At 41.1% G+C, this 21,664-nt stretch overlaps 1 protein-coding gene across 2 annotated transcripts in view; it reads left to right on the forward strand.

The window, feature by feature from the left end:
- The window catches only part of CACNA1I (calcium voltage-gated channel subunit alpha1 I), a 614,989-nt gene that overhangs the window by 221,504 nt on the left and 371,821 nt on the right, over positions 1 to 21,664 (forward strand). For both annotated transcript variants that reach the window (XM_068252020.1, XM_068252021.1), the window contains one exon: positions 16,053 to 16,145. In XM_068252020.1, coding sequence (XP_068108121.1) covers positions 16,053 to 16,145 — 93 coding nt within the window. The remainder of the gene's footprint in view (positions 1 to 16,052; positions 16,146 to 21,664) is intronic.

Here is a 21,664-nt window from a genome sequence, read left to right on the forward strand (position 1 = left end):
CAGATTCTCTCAGAAGCTCACCATTCTCCTCTTACATTGATCCCTTCCAGTTCTGACAATATTGTGTCAGAACTGAAATTTACCAGTTAATTTCAGTTATATATCAGCTGCTGTCAGTTACAACTGAATGTGCAAAGTAATGCCAATATTTTCCTGTGGCTCAAGTGGGTGATATTACAGTGTAACAGTGTGCTGACCAGGAAGCTGTTATGGGGTAATGGCCATTTTCAAAATGGAGGACAGAGAATTCCATTGATCAGAGTGGACAAACAGGATGTAGGAGATGAAAAGAAATTGTTGTGTAGACTACATGGGAGGCAAGTATGACGTATTTATGTTTATTTTGACTTTTAATTTTCAGTTCAGGTTCTCTTTAAGATTCCTGACAATTTTGGCACTTCAGCTTTGCCGCTTTATTAATACAGCAATTGTTTTTTATTACTTATACCATCAAAATTATACATATATATTTTTTAGAACAGTCGACGCTTTCTTTGGGTAAAATTTTTTCCAAAATTGTTTAATTTCATATTCAATTTTTCCCAATTAAAATTATACCCCATATGCCATATTTTATCACTAGTTGAGCATGCAGTATACCATTATCGCCAGCTTTTTCATCTGTAGCGACTGGATGTGATCACTAGGGTGCACAGTGCAGGTTGTGACTCTTATGTCATACAATCTACAGGAAGACAAAATAAAATGTAAGAGTCACAACCTGAGATCTCTAGTTTAAGTGAGCCTGTGTTCAACTGTTTATGGAGAAAAGGGAAAGAGGCGCCCAGAGAAGATAAAAGGTGTTAAAAACAAATAAAATGAAAAAAGTGAGGTAGCTTACCTCATTGAAGACAAATTCATGCACTAATAGAATTTTATTGCACTGGCAACGCGTTTCGTGGTGCATACCCACTTCCTCAGGACAAATAGCAGTGCCTAATAGTGCTTGTAGCCACAAATAATGCGCCCCTAGATTCATCTGCATATTTTACATGCTTCTGGTACTGTGACATACTGCACCATTTGGGCTCCTGTTGTCTCTGTGTTTTCTTTCTGCAGGGTGCAATTTTTATTATCCCTACTTTTTGTCCATTTAACTGTTTATGGAGTAAGACTCTGGTCTGAGTCATAAATTGTGCCTGTTCCTTCCTCCCTTGCTAAGCCACTCCTATTGGCTAATAGTCACTAGACCAGTGCCCATTAATCCTGTCACCAACATCACATGACTTGAGATGGTTGACCGCTGGGAGCAGCTCAGTGAGGCAGGAAGAGACGGTTACAATTTATGACTTATTTCCCACTCTCATTCCATAAACAGTTGGACACAGGTTTACTTTAACCCATTAGCAGCTTAAATAGAGATATCTTGCATGAGATAAGTGCACTGCTTTTGACTTCTATCGGCAGAACCTCTTATGCTGTAAATTCTTGGAATGCTTTGATCTTTCTCTGCTAGTAGAAAATATAGAAACTGAAAGCAGAAGTCCTCTGTTGTTGTCTCACACTGCCACCTAGTGACAAGTGGGCATAGGTTCACATTACAGTAGTACTAATTAGAAGCAAGGACATATATCAAATAAGAAATGATAACAGTGCTAAAATAAATTGGCCTGGAGCATTTAAAGCCAAACTTCCAAAACAGTCCCAAATACCCCTTAGATCATACATGTCAAACTCTGGCCTGAGGGCCAAATCTTGCCCTCAGAGCCATTAAATTTGGCACTCAAGTGGTTTCCCCACTTTGCATTATGTTTGGCCCACTTAAGACCAACAGGGAAGCTATATGGGAGGTGAAGCCCTAGATCACCAGGCAAGCCATATGGGTGAGGGAAGGGGAAAGCACTAGACACCAGGGAACTGTTTAGGGGAGGGAGGGAGGGGGCCACCTGGGAACTTTATAAGGGAGATAGGTGGTCACTAGACATTGAGGTTGGCCCATGTCTAGGTCCCAGTGTACAATTTCGGCCCACTTTGTATTTGAGTTTGACACCCCTGCCTTAGAAGGATAAAAAACAACCTGACACTCAGTGGTTACATGAATTATGTAAACAAAAGGGGCACCTATTTGTAAAATATAGTAATCTGCAAATATATCATCCCTTTTCTAAAGATCAGGGAATCTCTATATCCATAACTAAAATTTGCAGATAGCATAATCGCCACTTTTATGAGAATTTCACCATTTTTCTGTGGCCAATGGTTTTGCCAATAAGTATCAGCAACAAATGTTTGTTTTAAATGTCTTACCAATTTAGGGCCATTTAGACAACTTTAAGAAGGAGCCACTTTAAGAAGAATACTTTAATGGCATAGCAGATCATACTAAATTACTCAGGATACTCATTTTTACCTTAGTTATCTTGGTTTTAGCATCAGAAATATTTCTTCTAGCTATGTAAAACAGAATATTCACTATATTAGTTATTATCCCCACCTCCTCAGTGATGTTCTGCCATGGCTGTGATGTCATTTATTGTCTCCAGAACACTCTGGGAAAGCAACTGATGTTCCTGCTCAACAGACAAAGGGGTGGAACAGACAACAGTTATACACTTTGCCAGCAGTAAAGATACCGATACCTGTAGTACATTGAGAGAATTAAGATTTTACAATGTACAAACAAAGCCTAAATCATTTAAAAAATGAATATTGCCAAAAATAAGCTATTTTTTTTTAAATCAAGTTATTTACAGCAAGACAGCATTTATTGCCATCAGATGTTGGGCGGATTAGTATCAAAGATTTATTCTATGCGGATGATTGCATTATCCTCTCTTACAACGATCAATCTATATCATATTGCTTTTTAAATTGTAGATGAGAGTTAGTAGAGAGAATACGCTTTACTTTATTCATAATGAGAGCTCAGGCAGGAGCGGCTTGGAAGTAAGTGATGGATTTGTCCTACTGCGGTAATATCCGATTTGCCTCTTAAAAACCCTCCTTCCTTTATCTGTAGTTAATAGTTCTATATATTACGGGTTTTTAGACTTTAATAATACTTATTTACCTCGTATCACACACCAGTGATGGAGCATTTCTTTGTTTAAGGTTCTTAAGTAATTAGTGCATACTGATAAGATTATTCCCATTAAATGGATCTCTTTCACATATATTTCTGAAAAAACCAAATAATAAAAAAAGCTTTAAGGGCCCTTTTCCACTAGCAATCGCAATCACAAATCACAAACGCCAGCGATTGCGATTGCGATTTTTCATTAATTGTGTTATGCGATTGCGATTTGCGATTTTCATTTGCATTGCATTATCATTGTAAAAATCGCTCCAGCAAGCGATTGCGATTTGCGATTAGCGATTTCCAAATCGAATCACTGTAGTGGAAAATACTTCTCGTGATTTCTATGATAAAGTAACAACTCTAGCGATTTAAAAATCACTAGCGATTTGCGATTTTGCGATTCAGCAATCACAATCGCTCTAGTGGAAAAGGGCCCTAAAAAGGCTCTAGTTCTCTTCATAAGCAATGCTTGGCAATGCCAGTTCCTAATTCTCTGCTTACACTACCTGCGTTTATACTGCTTTTTGATTGTTTGTTTGTTTAGGTTTTTGTTTTGTGTTTAGTTTTTCTCGTTAAATCTTTTTTATTAGAAAATTAACATACACAGAATAAAAGAAACAATAAATTTCCAGAGCATCGTATACATTTCCATATTACATCCATTAATTCAAAATAGTGAAATAAAAATAAGCAAAATATGCAGATTTCAGACCGGCATAACTGCACAAAAATAATGCAATGTAGATGAATATCACAAAACAGAAACACAAAAGTACTAACTTATGTCAATAAATATCACTGTAAGTCATCCGTAACCTAGTATGTGAAAAAAATATCATGTATACGGGACGAAAACAAGAATAATGTAGAACATATTTTACTGCATTGTATAAAAAAATCTACAATTAATACAACAGCATCCCATGGGTTGCAAGTATTTTTTTATTTTTTTTTAGTTTTTTATTCATCCTTATGCTCAGTCTTTAAAATATTTTTTAAATGTTTTCATCGTTTTGCATGCTTCTAATTTACAGTCTCCGCATTATCCATCAGAAGAGCTTAAATCTAATGTCGTTATCTTGATTTGAGGCAATTTTTTTTTGGGGGGGGGAGTCAGGAATTGAGAGCACTTAGAAAACAAAGCAGTCATAAAGGGCTTCAGAGTTGGGGGGCTTGACTAATAGCTGTAATTTGCATAGCGCTCAAATTACTATTTATAGTCACTAATTGTGCCTTTTACATTGCCACCTATGGCAGTGAAAACATTGGCGGCTAGGTTTAGGCAAGGGGGGTCGTGTTAGGGGTGTTTGTAGCGGGGGGTCCTTAGTGTTAGACATTTGGGGGCATTAAGGTTAGACACCACCAGGGGAAGAGGTTACGGTTAGGCATTGCAATGGGTGGTCTTTGTGTTAGGGACGGAGACTGGGAGGGGGTATTAAGCATAGGCACCACCAGAAGTAGTTAAGGTTAAGCACCACCGAGGCGGTCTTAGGGTTAGGCATCGGTAGAGAGAGGGTTCTGTGTGGGAGCAGGGTTAGGTTAGATCATAGTAGAATATTGGTAAAGATTACCAATATTTTAGTATCGGCATTAAGTACGGTAGTAAATATCGGTATTTTTATCAATATTTTACAGGCGGCTATCATCAATGCTTTTTCTACTAGGTGCCTTTTTTTCCATGTACGCCTTACAGAAAACCTACACAAACATACAGGCAATATATAAGTTTAATAAAGTCATGTTTTTTAATCATTCTTAAAGAGGAACTTCAGCCTAAACAAACATACTGTCATTAAGTTACATTAGTTATGTCATTTAAAATAGGTAATATCATCTCTTAACCACCCTATTTTAAAAGAACAGGCAAATGTTTGTGATTTTATGGGGGCAGCCATCTTTTTGGTTGAAAGGAGGTGACAGACAGCATGAGACACAGTTCCAACTGTACTGTGTCCTGATCACCCCTCCCAGCTGTGCACGCTTGGCAACGAGAGCAACAACATAAGAAATCCCATCATGCTTTGCACAGCATCAGGGGAAAAATGCCGAGGAAAAATCAGGTGGAGCTTAGCTTTTGTACAGCTAAAAATGAGGCTTGGGTAAGAAAAACAAAGTTCTGATGTTGTAAAACAGTTAAAGAAACACCAAGCCTTTTCAGTGCTGCTGAGTAGATTTGTAGTCTGGAGGTTTACCTTAAAGGGGCACTATTGCTAAATTCATCTTATTTCGACCCTTTAGCATACATATGCGTTGTTGAAGTAATTATGTTTCTCAGTATGTAGTCTTATACAAATGTATTTGATCACTGGCAATAAACATTTATAGCAAGGCAGTGATGTCGGTAGTATTACCTTTCCGACGCCAATGCAGACTAAACCATTATGTAATAGGGAGGCATCTGTTACTGATCAGTGAGCGGCCGTTATATTATTCACCCCTCTGGCCAGCTCATGTATTTATTTTCCTCCTTGTAACTGCACTAACGTGCAGTTACTGAGCACACAGCAGCCGCCGTAAAGTGAGGGATGCAGCCTCCTCCGTACAGCGTAGGAGCGTCTGTGTGTAGATACCCTGCCCGGCCGCCAAGGACCCCTTTACCTAAGCTGGCAATGAAACGGACACCTATTGTTGTCCGTTTCTATGGGAACCTGACCGGCTTCTGCCTCTAGATTGTGCAGTTCGGAAGCCGGTCACTGATTCTAAACAGACATCAAGGGGCCGAGAAGCTGTTACTCTGCCAAAAACCAGCTACGTAAAATTTTGTTAGGGTTGAATGGAACATTCAAATTCCGATTTTGTTGAAATTTAGAGTTCCGCAGGCAAATACCGAATTTTGGGTTCCGATTTACATGCTTTGAAGGAATTTTCTATTGGAGTCAATGCGGTCAGTGATGAGCGAAAATAACGATACTCTTTTTGTACTAATTTTCAGGAAAATAATGTTAAATTAGACATTCGAGTACATCATCTTGTGATTCTCGAATGTGGTTTTTGATTTTTCAAATTTTTTTGCAAATTTCCACACTAAAAGTAACATTTTTCATGGTAAAAATAATGATTTTTGATGTTTTTCGATAAAAAGAAAGATTTTTTCTTACAATGTATTTTTGCAAACATTTTCTCTAAATCGAAAAAGCCATTTTTTAAAATTACTTTGGCGAAAATTTGTGAGTAACACTGGTGGTCAATAGTTCTGCCAATGCAAAAATTGGCTTCTAAAACAAGAATTTTCAGCAAATACGATGTTAGCATAAAGGCTAAGACCCCCTATTCATGTGAAAAAACACTTGTTCTGCCACTTAAAGAGAACCAGAGACGAAGCACCCTCATGTATTTTATTACATTTATCAGTGGGAACATGACAGTAAACACCTACCCTGCTTTTAGTTTCATTCTTATCTGCTTAACCCATTCAGGTTCCGTGGTTTTCACGTGAGAAATGTTCACCTGCCATTCATTAGCCTATAACTTTATCACTACTTATCACAATGAACTGATCTATATCTTGTTTTTTCCACCACCAATTAGGCTTTCTTTGGGGGGTACATTTTGCTAAGAGCCACTTTACTGTAAACGCATTTTAACAGGAAGAATAAGAAATAATGGAAAAATTAATTATTTCTCAGTTTTCAGCCATTATAGTTTTAAAATAATACATGCCTCCATAATTAAAACTCACGTATTGTATTTGCCCATATGTCCCGGTTATTACACTGTTAAAATTATGTCCCTATCACAATGTATGGTGACAATATTTTATTTGGAAATAAAGGTGCATTTTTTCCATTTTGCATCTATCACTATTAACAAGTTTAAAATAAAAAAATATAGAAATATTTCATCTTTACATTGATATTTAAAAAGTTTAGACCCTTAGGTAAATATTTACATGTTTTTTTTATTGTAATGTTTTTTTTTTATAGTAAACATTTCATTTGGGTAGTTTTGGGAGGGTGGGGGGTAAACAATAGATTTATAATGTAAATGTGTGTTCATTTTAATTTATTTTTATTTTCAGTTGTAGTATTACTTTTTGGCCACAAGATGGCGGCCATGAGATTGTTTACATGACGTCACTCTAAGCGTAACACACGATTAGAGTGGCGCATCAGGGAGGGAACGGCCAGAAAAGGCGCAGCTTCCGAGAGAAGCTGTCGCTTTTTCAGCGGGGGAGAGGAATCAGTGTTCGGGCACCATAGCCCGATACATTGATTCCCTGGCTACCGAATCTGCGGCCGGGAGTGCGCGTGCACGCGCGCGATCGGCCGCGGGAGCGCGCATGGTTCCTGGACGTAGTTTCTACGTCCAGGAACCAAAATAGGTTAATTAGTCTATTATCAGCTGTGATAAGAATCCCCGACTGGCTCAGTCGAGGTTTGACCTGGAATCATTATAGCTGAGTCACTCTTCTGTGGAGTCTTTTCAAGCCCAAGCCTGCCACCTCCTGGCTGCAAAAGCCTGCAATATGATCTGTGTGCTCTGTGTGCACTCTGCATAGATACTGATGATGACTGCAGTTTCATTCCTATGAGAGACACTTCCTAAAGGCAGCTGCACATCATACCAAAATGAAAGCACACAGATGAAAGGCTGCAGCAGCCTTTCTCATATAGCCTAGATAGCAGCCTAGTCTCATATAGCCTAGACAGCACATCCAGAACAACTCATAACCCAGAAGCAGAAGGGATATGAGCCGGCGGCCATATTTTATTTTTTCTGGAGCAATAATGGATAAAAAACACTAAAAAAGTCACACCAGAGCGGCGAAATTATCAGGTAGAGCATTTATTCTTTACAAGCTATCGACTGATATGTTTATTTTGTGTGAAACTTTCATCTTTGGTTCCCTTTAAGTGTGGCATCCGGGAACCAGGGAATCCCCAGCTGCAATTTGACATCCCTTTGGGCCAAAAATTCTTGTTTTAGAAGCCAATTTTAAATTTTCTAGCCATTGTATTAACACCGTGTTTGCTAAAAATTATTTTTTCCAGAGCTAATTTTCACATCAACAGAATGGAACAGGGTACTTGAAACAGTGCATTTTCCAGTTATTCAGAACAGCTGAATTCCGATGTGAAAATCAGAACTTGGAACTGTTCCGATTCCAAAATCTCATCCCTAAATTCTGTCTGTCCTTACACAAGATTTTGTATTCACCCAGAGATCCACCCTAAAGAGGAACTATAGTGAAAATAACGTTAAGAATAAAATTGCTTACTGTATATACTCGCGTATAAGCCTAATTTTTCAGCATAAAAAAAGTGCTGAAAAGTGACCCCCTTAGCTTATATGTGAGTCAGTGGAGCAGAACGGATGGTGGAGCAGGTTTTGTTGGTGGCAGAGGAGCGTAATAATCGTGCACTAGTGATCCTGCTCTTGCCTGCTGGCTTTCTGCTGTGTCTGTGTCCCCCCATCCCCTGCAACATGGTGTGCAGAGTGTGCTGCTCAAGACTACCTGTGTCCCCTGGCTTGTGGAGCAGAGCGTGCAGCAACCTATCAGTGGTGCAATGATTGGGGCTTCTTCCTGTGTGGCAATTGCTGTGTCTCATATCTATGCGATCTAGGGGCTTCTTGAGACACAGCTGTATGATCCTGGCGCACATCTGGCTATCGGGAGGGGGCTGAATTGTACTGGGGAACTTCTGGCTACAATAGAGGGTACTATATTGGGGAGGGGGCTTATACGCGAGTCGGTCACTTTTTCCTGGTTTCTGAGGGAGAGGTGGATACCACAGCTTATACACGGGTCAGCTTATATGCGAGTATATGTGGTACTTTTTTACAGACTTCATTTATAAATCATTTAGTCAGTGTTTGCCCATTGTAAAATCTTTTCTCACTCTGATTTAAATTCTGAAATGTATCGCAGGTGGCAATATATTTAGTCCTGCCAGATGCATTACTGCGGAATGTTCCTTTACTGAGTGTTCCAAAGCCAGTACAAAAATGCTCTGTGAGTAGAATTCTGCATAGCTAATCGGCCTAGGCTAAACATTGCTGGAAGAGCGGGACTGCTTGCCAATATACAGCAATATACAGGATCTTCTCAAAACATTAGCACATTGTGATAAAGTTCATTATTTTCTGTAATGTACTGATAAACATTAGACTTTCATATATTTTAGTTTCAAATACACACAACTGAAGTAGTTCAAGCATTTTATTGTTTTAATATTGATGATTTTGGCATACAGCTCATGAAAACCCAAAATTCCTATCTCAAAAAATTAGCATGTTTCATCCGACCAATAAAAGAAAAGTGTTTTTAAAACAACAAAAGTCAACCTTCAAATAATTATGTTCAGTTATGCACACAATACTTGGTCGGGAATCCTTTTGCAGAAATGACTGCTTCAATGTGGCGTGGCATGGAGGCAATCAGCCTGTGGCACTGCTCAGGTGTTATGGAGGCCCAGGATGCTTCGATAGCGGCCTTAAGCTCATCCAGAGTGTTGGGTCTTGCGTCTCTTAACTTTCTCTTCACAATATCCCACAGATTCTCTATGGGGTTCAGGTCAGGAGAATTGGCAGGCCAATTGAGCACAGTAATACCATGGTCAGTAAACCATTTACAAGTGGTTTTGGCACTGTGAGCAGGTGCCAAGTCGTGCTGAAAAATGAAATCTTCATCTCCATAAAGCTTTTCAGCAGATGGAAGCATGAAATGCTCCAAAATCTCCTGATAGCTAGCTGCATTGACCCTGCCCTTGATAAAACACAGTGGACCAACACCAGCAGCTGACATGGCACCCCAGACTATCACCGACTGTGGGTACTTGACACTGGACTTCAGGCATTTTGGCATTTCCCTCTCCCCAGTCTTCCGCCAGACTCTGGCACCTTGATTTCCGAATGACATGTAAAAGTTGCTTTCATCCGAAAAAAGTACTTTGGACCACTGAGCAACAGTCCAGTGCTGCTTCTCTGTAGCCCAGGTCAGGCACTTCTGCCGCTGTTTCTGGTTCAAAAGTGGGTTCATGCTTCCATCTGCTGAAAAGCTTTATGGAGGTGAAGATTTCATTTTTCAGCATGACCTGGCTCCTGCTCACAGTGCCAAAACCACTGGTAAATGGTTTACTGACCATGGTATGACTGTGCTCAATTGGCCTGCCAACTCTCCTGACCTGAACCCCATAGAGAATCTGTGGGATATTGTGAAGAGAGAGTTCAGAGACGTAAGACCCAACACTCTGGATGAGCTTAAGGCTGCTATCGAAGCATCCTGAGCCTCCATAACACCTGAGCAGTGCCACAGGCTGATTGCCTCCATACCTCCGCCTTGAAGCAGTCATTTCTGCAAAAGGATTCCCGACCAAGTATTGAGTGCATAACTGAACATAATTATTTGAAGGTTGACTTTTTTTGTTTTAAAAACACTTTTCTTTTATTGGTCGTATTAAACATGCTAATTTTTTGAGATAGGAATTTTGGGTTTTCATGAGTTGTATGCCAAGATCATCAATATTAAAACAATAAAAGGCTTGAACTACTTCAGTTGTGTGTATTTGAATCTAACATTTATGAAAGTCTAATGTTTATCAGTACATTACAGAAAATAATGAACTTTATCACAATATGCTAATTTTTTGAGAAGATCCTGTATAGCTGTTGGAATTGTTTCTGATGCTGAAACCAGGAAAATTGCCATAACACTGGGTAACCTGAATAATTTGCTGAATTCTACTCAATGTCACTACAGGGCCTCTTTAATTTATTTTACAGTTAATTTATGAATGCTAAAACAAAGATGAAAAATAGATGCTTTTTTATGCTCGGAGTTCATGTACTATGCATACAGTTATCTTCAGTAGTTGGATATCTGGGTTGGAATAAATAAATAAGTATAACATTTGGCAATTCCATTATTTATCACCACAGCATAGTCGGGAAATTTAAAGGGGAATGCTATCTTCTACCGTGTTGATTTGTGCCAAATACTTTCCGTTTATATTGTATTGTTATTTATGTTGTTTTGAAAGTGGTGTTGGCCTATCCTGACAGGTAGGTGGGGTCAGTGAGATGCTAATAACTCTAAGTTGAGGCATAATTGATGCTACTTTTTTGCAAATGTATGCAGTTTACAAACTGTCCAATCAAGTGAAGCAAGTGAAGCAGTTTGACTGGTCTGCTTCCAAGCTGTATAAGTATTAGCATCTCATTAATCTTCTCCTTATCTACTGACAGGCTATGGAAGCTTTCATATTGACCTCCTTTTAAAAATGTTTAACCCTCCTGGTGGTCTATTAAAAACTGCCAGGGGGCAGCGCAGCAGTTTTTTTTGTAATTTTTCTTTTAAATCATGTAGCTAGCCTAGCGCTAGCTACATGACAGCCGCTGTGCAGCGGCATCCCCCCACCCTCTTTGATCGCCTCCGGCGATCAAGCCCGTCCGGAAATCCTGTTCTGAACGGGTTTCCATTAGGGCTTCCCCCGTCGCCATGGCGATGGGCGGGATGACTTCATCGGCGTCAAAGGGAGTCCCGATCCACCCCTAAGCGCTGCCTGGCACTGATTGGCCAGGCAGTGCATGGGGTCTGGGGGGAGGGGCGGCGCGGCGGGTAGCGGTGAATCGTCGTGGAGCGACGGCGAACGGAGTGCACACACACACTTTCTAGCTGCGTGTAGCAAAAAAAATTATGCAAATCGGCCCAGCAGGGCCTGAGAAATCGGGGTTACCGCCAGTAGGGTTAAAGAGGAACTGTCGCGAAAATCTTAACATTTAAAATGCATACAAATAAGAAGTACATAGAGTAAAATAAGCCATAAATGACTTTTCTCCTATGTTGCTGTCACTTACAGTTAGTTAGTAGAAATCCAAGATTACCGACAGGTTTTGGGTTAGTCCATCTCTGCATGGGGGATTCTCAGCATGGTCTTTATTATTTACAGACATTTAAGACATTCCCTGAAAAAGATTTATACAGTGATGCTGGCCAGTCTCCCTCACCATACACTTTTTTGGCAGTTGGACGGAGCAACTGCCACTCGCGAAGTGCTTTTAAAAATAAAGAAAACCCTAAGAACCTCCTATGAGAAGATGGGCTAGTCCAACATCTGCCGGTCATGTCAGATTTCTACTACTTACTGTAAGTGAGTGACAGCAACATAGGAGAAAAGTAATTTATGGCTCATTTAACTCCGGAAGAAACGTACTTCTTACTTGTATATGTTACCATGTATTTTTAATTTTAAGATTTTCACGACAGAGGTCCTTTAAACGACAGACGCACCTGCATCGAGCATGTTTCTAGTTTAGGCAGATTTAGGCAAATTAGTCTGAACATTTCATAGGCTTACTTTCTTAAAGGAAACATCCAAGCAAAAAATAAACTCAAAACCAACTTACCTGGGGCTTCCTCTAGCCCCTGGCAGCCGTCCTGTGCCCTTGCCGCAGCTCCAGTGGCTCCCGGTGTCCTTCGCTGTAGAAGCTGATCTCGCCAGGTCGGCTTCCGGTCGGCTTCTTTTGCACTCCACGGCGCCAGTCACGTGGTCCTGCCGACGTCATCAGGTCTGCACAGTACAGACCTGATGACGTCGGCGGGACCACGTGACCAACGCCATGGAGCGCACAAGAAGCCAACACGGAACCCGACCTGGCGAGGTCGGCAGCTGCAGCGAAGGACACCGGGAGCCACCGGAGCTGCGGCGAGGGCACAGTACGGCTGCCAGGGGCTGGATGGAAGCCCTAGGTAAGTGGATTTTGATTTTATTTTTTGCTTGGTCCATTCCTTTAAGAGCCCATTTCCATTAGTGCGGAAATTGGGCCGATAAAATCGTGCAGGGAAACTCTGCCATAGGGAATAAGGGTGCCGCCCACTTAATCACTTGGCCTAGCGATTCAGCCGACATTGCTGTCAGTTTTCGTGCACATGGCAGCAAATCCCATAGCCATGCTTGACACGGCTTCCGGGATTCGGCTGCATACTAGCAGAAGAGGAAGTGCCGCCACGCGTCTCATAGGACTTGTGGCAGCAAATCCCATAGCCATGCATGACACGGCTTCCAGGATTCGGCTGCATACTCGCAGAAGAGGAAGTGCCGCCGCACGTCTCATAGGACTTGTGGCAGCAAATCCCATAGCCATGCATGACACGGCTTCCAGGATTCGGCTGCATACTCGCAGAAGAGGAAGTGCCGCCGCACGTCTCATAGGACTTGTGGCAGCAAATCCCATAGCCATGCATGACACGGCTTCCAGGATTCGGCTGCATACTAGCAGAAGAGGAAGTGCCGCCACGCGTCTCATAGGACTTGTGGCAGCAAATCCCATAGTCATTCATGACACGGCTTCCGGGATTCGGCTGCATACTCGCAGAAGAGGAAGTGCCGCCGCACGTCTCATAGGACTTGTGGCAGCAAATCCCATAGCCATGCATGACACGGCTTCCAGGATTCGGCTGCATACTCGCAGAAGAGGAAGTGCCGCCGCACGTCTCATAGGACTTGTGGCAGCAAATCCCATAGCCATGCATGACACGGCTTCCAGGATTCGGCTGCATACTCGCAGAAGAGGAAGTGCCGCCGCACGTCTCATAGGACTTGTGGCAGCAAATCCCATAGCCATGCATGACACGGCTTCCAGGATTCGGCTGCATACTAGCAGAAGAGGAAGTGCCGCCACGCGTCTCATAGGACTTGTGGCAGCAAATCCCATAGTCATTCATGACACGGCTTCCGGGATTCGGCTGCATACTCGCAGAAGAGGAAGTGCCGCCGTGCGTCTCATAGGACTCGTGGTGGCTAGTGGAAATGGGGCCTCATAGGTTCTGCCTCCATAAGTGATCACAAGTGAATGCACTCCTGATTAGTGATGAGCACAAATTTCACGTAATCGTAATTTTGCATCGTAATTCATAATTACGATGCAAAATCATAATGCAAGGTTGCGGGTAAAATCATAATGAATTTTGTTTGTAAATGTAAGCAGAAACCATAATTTTGCAATTTTACATAATTTTTGCACAATTTTATCCTGATTTAGCAGTTAATAGCAAGCATGCTACCATCACCAAAATTGCTACATATGTTAAAGAGTAACTGTCAGGCTGCAAAAGCGAATTTAAACCTGTATTCTCCTGTGTTAAACAGTTTAGAAGGAAGCCAAAAAGGCAATACTGAAGTTAAAAATCTCTCTTACTTTGATGTTTTCTGAACAGCAAGGCTGTATATTCACAAGCCCCTAAGAAGAACGACAGGCCACATAACAGATACTGCAAAGCATTCTGGAGCTCCTTCTTCTCCCCACTGAACTCCCTTGGCCCTCCCCTTCATTTACCTATCCTGCCCTAAGGCTGCTTACAGTGAGAAGTTACAGGCTCATGTTACAGCAGCTTGTAACCTCATGCAGCCAAGCTCCCAGCACTGAAAAATCAACGTGCTTTTCACAGGGCATATGTTCCATTAGAGTATACTGCAGGAGTCCACTGTTGTTCCTAGCCACATGGTTAATTAATATTCACTGCATAGTAGTGTTCTCCGGATCATCAAACATTTTTTTTGAGGGAATCATCAGGAAGCAAGGTGAGAGAGGATATTACATCACAAATGGCTTCTTACAAGACAGACAAACATGGAACCTGCCATGAGCTGTCAGGAGCATCATTCTCTGCAAATACTACATAACAATTCTGTGAAATCCAAACGTGGACAGTGAAATGCATATGTAATGTAAGTACAGCCAATATTTAGCTACTGATATATGTGTTTTTTTTTTTTCTCTGAGACCTTATACCTAACAGCTCCTCTTTAAGGAGAACAAGGCAAAAAAGGAATTTTTCAAAAAGACATTGACATTTTGAGCAAATCGATTTTAAAAATGAAAAGAAAAAATTGTTTTGTCATTTTGTCTTGTTCCCACTCTTCTCCTTAACATACGTAGCAATTTTGGTGACGATAGCCTGTATGGGGGCCATGCTAATAGCCTCTTAAGTTGGAATGAAATTACGCGAAAATTACCTGAAATATAGACAAAGTCCAAATCGTGATTACATATGGACATAATTGCGAACAGTTACGTGAAATTTCATGTAACAGTAATTAGGAGATTACGGTCATCACTACTCCTAGTTTGTGTACAGTGGAGGCGGAGCTAGTATGAAAGTATGAAAAACTTTTCACCATGCCAGATGTTACTTTTGAGTGTGCAGATAACCACACATTTGACCACCACCTAGCTCCCAATGACCACAAAGGGTACGTTATGAATATACGAGGGCAGCATGGTGGCGTAGTGGTTAGCTCTCTCGCCTTGCAGCGCTGGGTCCCTGGTTCGAATCCCAGCCAGGGCACTATCTGCAAAGAGTTTGTATGTTCTCTCCGTGTCTGCGTGGGTTTGCTCCGGGCACTCCGGTTTCCTCCCACATTCCAAAAAACATACGGATAAGTTAATTGGCTCCCCCTAAAAATTGGCCCTAGACTACAGTACTTACACTACATAAAATAGACATATGGCAATGGTAGGGATTAGATTGTGAGCTCCTTTGAGGGACAGTTAGTGACAAGACAATATATATATATATATATATAAACTGTACAGCGCTGCGTAATATGTCGGCGCTATATAAATACTAAATAATAATAATAATAATAAAAATACGCTGTTATGTTTGGCATAAGAGTTACCAATATTTGCTATAGCAGCATTGAGGGCGCTATTACGGCCAGGAACGCGAAGAGTCCCTCGCGTTCCCAGCCTGTCGGCTCCTGTCGTTGAAACCGGAAGTGGCTGCCGGCGGGGCCAGGAGCATCGGAGCGAGTCTACGTGGGCACCGGACAGCTGCAGGGGGCTGGTAGAAGCCCCAGGTGAGTAAAACTCATTTTTTTCAGGTGGCTTACGTGTCCCTTTAATAATCGTCGAGATTGTTTTGCTTTTTTATAAATATGCACTCATCTATCAGTTGATGTACTATTCTGACTACTTATTTCCCCACATTCTGTAAGATCTTGTAAACCCCATCCCCACCCCCCTCCCATTTTTTCTTGTTACTGATAATATAGATGAAAGAACACTTTAATGACTGGAATTTTTTATACAGGTAATCACCCTGGAAGGCTGGGTAGAAATCATGTACTATGTAATGGATGCCCACTCTTTCTACAACTTCATCTACTTCATCCTTCTCATCATAGTAAGTATTGTATTTGTCACGCCAAGCAGCATGGAGATTGCAAGCCTTATCTGCAGCACTTAAAGGACCACCATCGAAAAAAAACTGTAAAAAAACAAACAAACATCCAAGTGATGCCTAAATATATGATGTACATTTGTCCTAAACAAAAATGTACTATAAATGTATTTTTTTTAAGTTAAAAGTTAAAGTCTGACAGCCCTGACAGGTTATCTCCTCATGGGGGATGCTCAGGAATTCTTCATTTTCAGAAGTACCCCCTGGATTGCAGACTAAGTGGTCCATATGCAATTAACTTATTCTCCTAAATTATTTCCTAGGAGATAATTTTCATATTCTCATTTGAAAAAGCACCTACAAGTTGGTGAAAAATGTATTATTATTTTGATTATTTTCTTGCTTGCATTGGTTTTAAAGGCATTTTATGACAAGGTATCAAAATATCACCCAGGAGAAAAAGGGAATTGGAGGTGGGGCCAACTTGGTGAGAATCCAGGCTGGCTGGGAGACCCAGACCCGACCTGGTGAGATCTGTATGTTCCAGGTAAAGAGGCATAGATCAGCCCCTCTCCAGGTGCCGGTGGCCATGAGTGACCTTATGGACATTTAGTCTTTCCTTTTCTGTTCATTTTATTATATTTGCTTCAGGGGTTGCCAGTTTTGACTTAAGGATTGTGATATTAAAGAGGAACTTTAGCCTAAACAAACATACGGTCATTAAGTTACATTAGTTATGTTAATTAAAATAGATAGGTAATATAATCTCTTACCCACCCTGTTTTAAAAGAACAGGCAAATGTTTGATTTAATGAGGGCAGCCATCTTTTTGGTTGAAAGGAGGTGACAGGGAGCATGAGACACAGTTCTTACTGTCCTGTGTCCTGAGCACCTCTCCCAGTTGCTAGGCAACATGAGTAACAACATAGGAAATCCCATCATGCTTTGCACAGCATCAGGGAAAAAAGCCCGGGCAGTTTTCTTTGATGGGTGGAGCTTAGCTAAAAATACAGCTAAAAATGATGCTTTGGTAAGAAAAATAAATTTCTGATGCTGTGAAACTGTTAAAGAAACCCCAAGCCTTTTCAGTTCTGCTGAGTAGATTTTTAGTACGGAGGTTCACTTTAACCTCATTGGTCCTGCACTGCCACCTGAGGGATTGAGTCCTGATCTGTCCCAGGTGACACACTTTAATGCGTGTACAAGGTTTTACTAGAGTAACATCAGAAACCTCAAATAGCTGTGTATCAATAATTGCAATATAGATACTCTGATTAATGTGTGCTCCAACCACAGACACCGGAATCAGCCATACCCATACTCCAAAAAAACATTATCTTTAGGACTTTTATTAGTGTACTGGTAATTAGTCCAAAGAAAACTTTATCCATAGCAAAATCATTTGAAGAGAATAATAGTAAAAATAATAATAATCATAATAATAAACTTTATTAAATTAAAATGTACTGTATCACTTATAATGGACTCAATTCACTAAGACCTCTTTGGTAAACAATAATAAGCCGGTAAAATACCACATTTGGTATTGAAGACTTTCCTTCCGAATCCACTAAGATTTTCAAACATGCAATGATAGTTGGGTGATTTAACAAAAATCATGGCTTCAATTCACTAAGATCTGTTTGGTAAAAAGTAGAAGGCTAATCAGCTGTGGAGAAGGTCTCGGCAGCAAGTCGTGTTCTGCTACTGTGATGTACTTTCACTTCTGGCCAAAGTTATGCTGATTCTTCAAGTGGTCTGCCTAAAACATGAGCTGTTCCTTTCCAAGAGGTGCTTATCCACTTAATGACAGGAAGACTTATAAAAACGTCCTGCTAAAGCCTCTTAACGGCCCCAGGATGTTTTTATAAGTCGAACAGTGCTGCTGCCCCTGTGCGCGTGCACGTGAGATTAGTGGGGAAAAAAACACCATAGAAAAAAATACTCCTTTATTTCCAAATAATATATTGTCACCATACTTTGTACTAGGGACATAATTAAAATCTTGTAATAACCACGACAAATAGGCAGGTAAAATTTGTGGGTTTTATGTACAGTAGCAATGTTTATATTAAATTAAAACTATAGGGGATGAAATTGGAGAAATAGTGTATTTTTAATTTTTTCCTTGTTTTTCCCTTTAAAATGCATGGAAAATAAAGTAATTACTGAAAACAAGTTTCAACCCCAAAAAGCCCAATTGGTGGTGTAAAAAAAACCAAGATATAGATCATTCCATTGTCATTAGTAGTGATTAAGCTATTGGCAATTGAAAGGATGAGCACTGAAAGGTGAAAATCACTCTTGTCCGTTAAATCGCTATGGGGTGAAGTAGTTAAGACAGCTTACAACAGGAAACGGCATCCCCAATGTCCATTTAATCTTCATATATGCCACCAGAGGGCCCTCTCTCTCTGTATCAGTCTATAGGCATAAAGCGGATATTTCTATGAATGTATCCTGCTCCTGCATCTAGTGTTGTTTGTTTGTTTGTTTGTTTGTTTTTTTGCTTTGCTGATGTCCCACCTGGCAATAAATTGGCACCAGGCGGGAGATAAAATACTGAAGATGTCATTTGTTTTACCATATGCTCTAATCTTTGTGAATTGACACTTATTGAGGTATTTACTGCAAAAGTTGGTAATTTATCTGACTAGTCATAATTTTAATTTTCCATGCGGTAACAGCCTAAGTGAATTATTTACGTAATAAACTGTTCGGTAAAATCAGCAATGCTTAGTGACTTAAAGAGAACCCGAGGTGGGTTTGAAGAATATTATCTGCATACAGAGGCTGGATCTGCCTATACAGCCCAGCCTCTGTTGCTATCCCAAACGCCCCTAAGGTCCCCCTGCACTCTGCAATCCCTCATAAATCACAGCCATGCTGCTGACAAACAGCTTGTCAGAGCTGGCTGTGTTTATCTCTATAGTGTCAGTCTGCTGCTCTCCCCGCCTCCTGCAGAACTCCAGTCCCCGCCTGCATCCCTTCGCTCCCTGCTGATTGGAGGGAAGGGACGGGGGCAGGGACCGGAGCTATGCAGGAGGCGGGGGAGCAGCTGAGACTGACACTACAGATGTAAACACAGCCTCACAGCAAGGCTGTGATTTATGAGGGATTGCAGAGTGCAGGGGGACCTTAGTGGGGTTTGGGATAGCAACAGAGGCTGGGCTGTACAGGCAGATCCAGCCTCTGTATGCAGATAACATTCTTCAAACCCACCTCGGGTTCTCTTTAAGCCCAATGAGTAATAAATAGAAACATTGAGGTCGATTCATGATGACCAACACGCTGACACAGCACGAGTAATCTCCACTTCCGTGCGTTAATAAATTTGCATGACTTAGTGATCCCCGACATTCTATGTGCCGTAGTGGCAGCATAGCATGTGTTCCTAAGCAATGTCCAATGGTGATGATGTATCACTACCACGATACTTCACTAGCACAACCGCTTCTACGTTTATTAAAAATACTACTAAGGTCCTCTGGATCCGGAAAAACACCAAAATTTAAAAAAATGCTTACCCAACATTAAATTTAGGGGCACTTGCTACAAAACGCTGGCTTCCCCATGGTCTTTTCACACAAAGCGCTAAGTATTGCTTCTATTGACTGGCTTGGGAGTTGGCAAGTTAGACAGGTGGACTAAAAATCAGCACCATGCCGCTCCACTATAATATCCAGCTGAGAAAATGAAATCTCTTCCCATTCACCTCGAAAAAAAAAAGAAAACTACAAATGATTTTTACACATTCACACAAACCAAATCTTCACATGCTACATTGTAAAACAAAAGGAGTCTAAACATAGCAGTGGGTGTAATTAGAAGCCTTTGCTGACCTGCTGCGCTTTTGCACATGCTGTGTGTTTCTTTACAGGCGCACATCACTATATTGTAGCTGTTTTAGTTACCTGATATTTAGCTTCCTACCAGTTTGACTCTGCCGAGCTGCAGTGCAGACCCACACTAATGAGACCGGGAGAGGTCAAACTGCTGACTCTCCGCAGAATCACTTAGTGTGTGGCTTTCTCCGACAATAGAGATATACACCTGACACATCCAAGCTACCGACAAAGAAAATAAATGTGTTTCACCGCGCTTTGGCCAACTTCAAATTATAAACATGATTTAGAAGACTGTAAATAAAACCTTGCTAGCTTACTCCCAATGCTAAAACCCGTAATAATAATAATAGTAAGATTAACAAGCATATGAATAAAAAAAAAGAAAAAAGTAGTTATAGTACTATAGTAGTAGTTATACACAAGAAATGTTTTATTTAGACAATGACAATGCGTTTAGTGGGCTCAACCCATTTTCTCAGGCCACATTTTTGCGCCTAAAAATATTGGCCTGAGGAATAGGGATGGTTATAATGCAGATTTCTTGGAAATTCCAATTTGCGCTAATGCTGATTTTCTGATTATTCGATTTCTAAGGATCTTTTTTTTGTCCTTTTTAGCATTTTCTGATTGGCTAAATATTTTCAACTTGATTTGGAATTATTGGGCCAATCGGAGAATACTGAATACTACTGTGGTAATCAGAATAGCACATACATTTTAGGCCAATCACAAGACTAAGGAATACTTGGTAGTATCTGAGTCTTGGGATTGGTCTAAACTCACCGTGGTAATCCGATAATTGCTGAAAAGTACTGCATTATCTGGTTAATTCAATGCTTTAGAGTTCTGTGTCTGGACTAAAATTACAGAGTTGCAGTAGATTGGATTTCTGCAGAAATCTGATCTCCGAATTTTGTTTCAATTTCCACGGAAACTGTATGAACACCCCTACTGAAGAAGTGGGATGATCCCAGGAAATACGTTGAAAACCTCAGTTGTGTGTTTTTAACTAAATTTGATATGACCTTGGGCGCCTCTACCCCGCAGTGGTATTATTTGACCCTCCCTTGTTGGTTGTGACCTCCAGCCCCAATTTGGTCAGCTGGCGTTCGCTTTATTCATCAGAGTGCAACCAATTTCAGAAGTTTCCAAGATTATCTGAGCAGGGACAGGTCTAATCTCCAGCTGCCTTATTTAGTTGGTTGCCCATTACAGCAACCCTACTTTGAGAGTACCTTTCATTACACTTTTCACTTCACAACTACGCATTACCGGTTGCATTATTGAGGTGCTCTTTGTGGCCTGGTGCACACCAAAACCGCTAGCAGATCCACGAAACGCTAGCGGTTTTGGGTGCGGATGACAGAGTTTAGTCCCAGTGCACACCGGGCGGATCTTGATGCGATCCACCGGCCGCATCCGCCTCAGCATCCGCGTGGCTAATGTATCTCTATGGGCTGGTGGTTTGAGGTTTTAAGCAAACCACAAATGTGCAGCAAGAGGCACGTTTGCGGTTTGCTAAAAACCGCCGGTGTGCACCAGCCCATAGAGATACATTAGCCACGCAGATTTTCAGGTGGATTCGGCCGGCGGATCCGCCCGGTGTGCACTGGGCCTGTCTCTGTGTTGATTTTTCCAAAGGTGCAACATCTTCTCATCCCCAGGTACACTTAT

Source organism: Hyperolius riggenbachi, chromosome 9 (genome assembly GCF_040937935.1).
Source record: "Hyperolius riggenbachi isolate aHypRig1 chromosome 9, aHypRig1.pri, whole genome shotgun sequence".
Lineage (NCBI taxonomy): Eukaryota > Metazoa > Chordata > Amphibia > Anura > Hyperoliidae > Hyperolius > Hyperolius riggenbachi.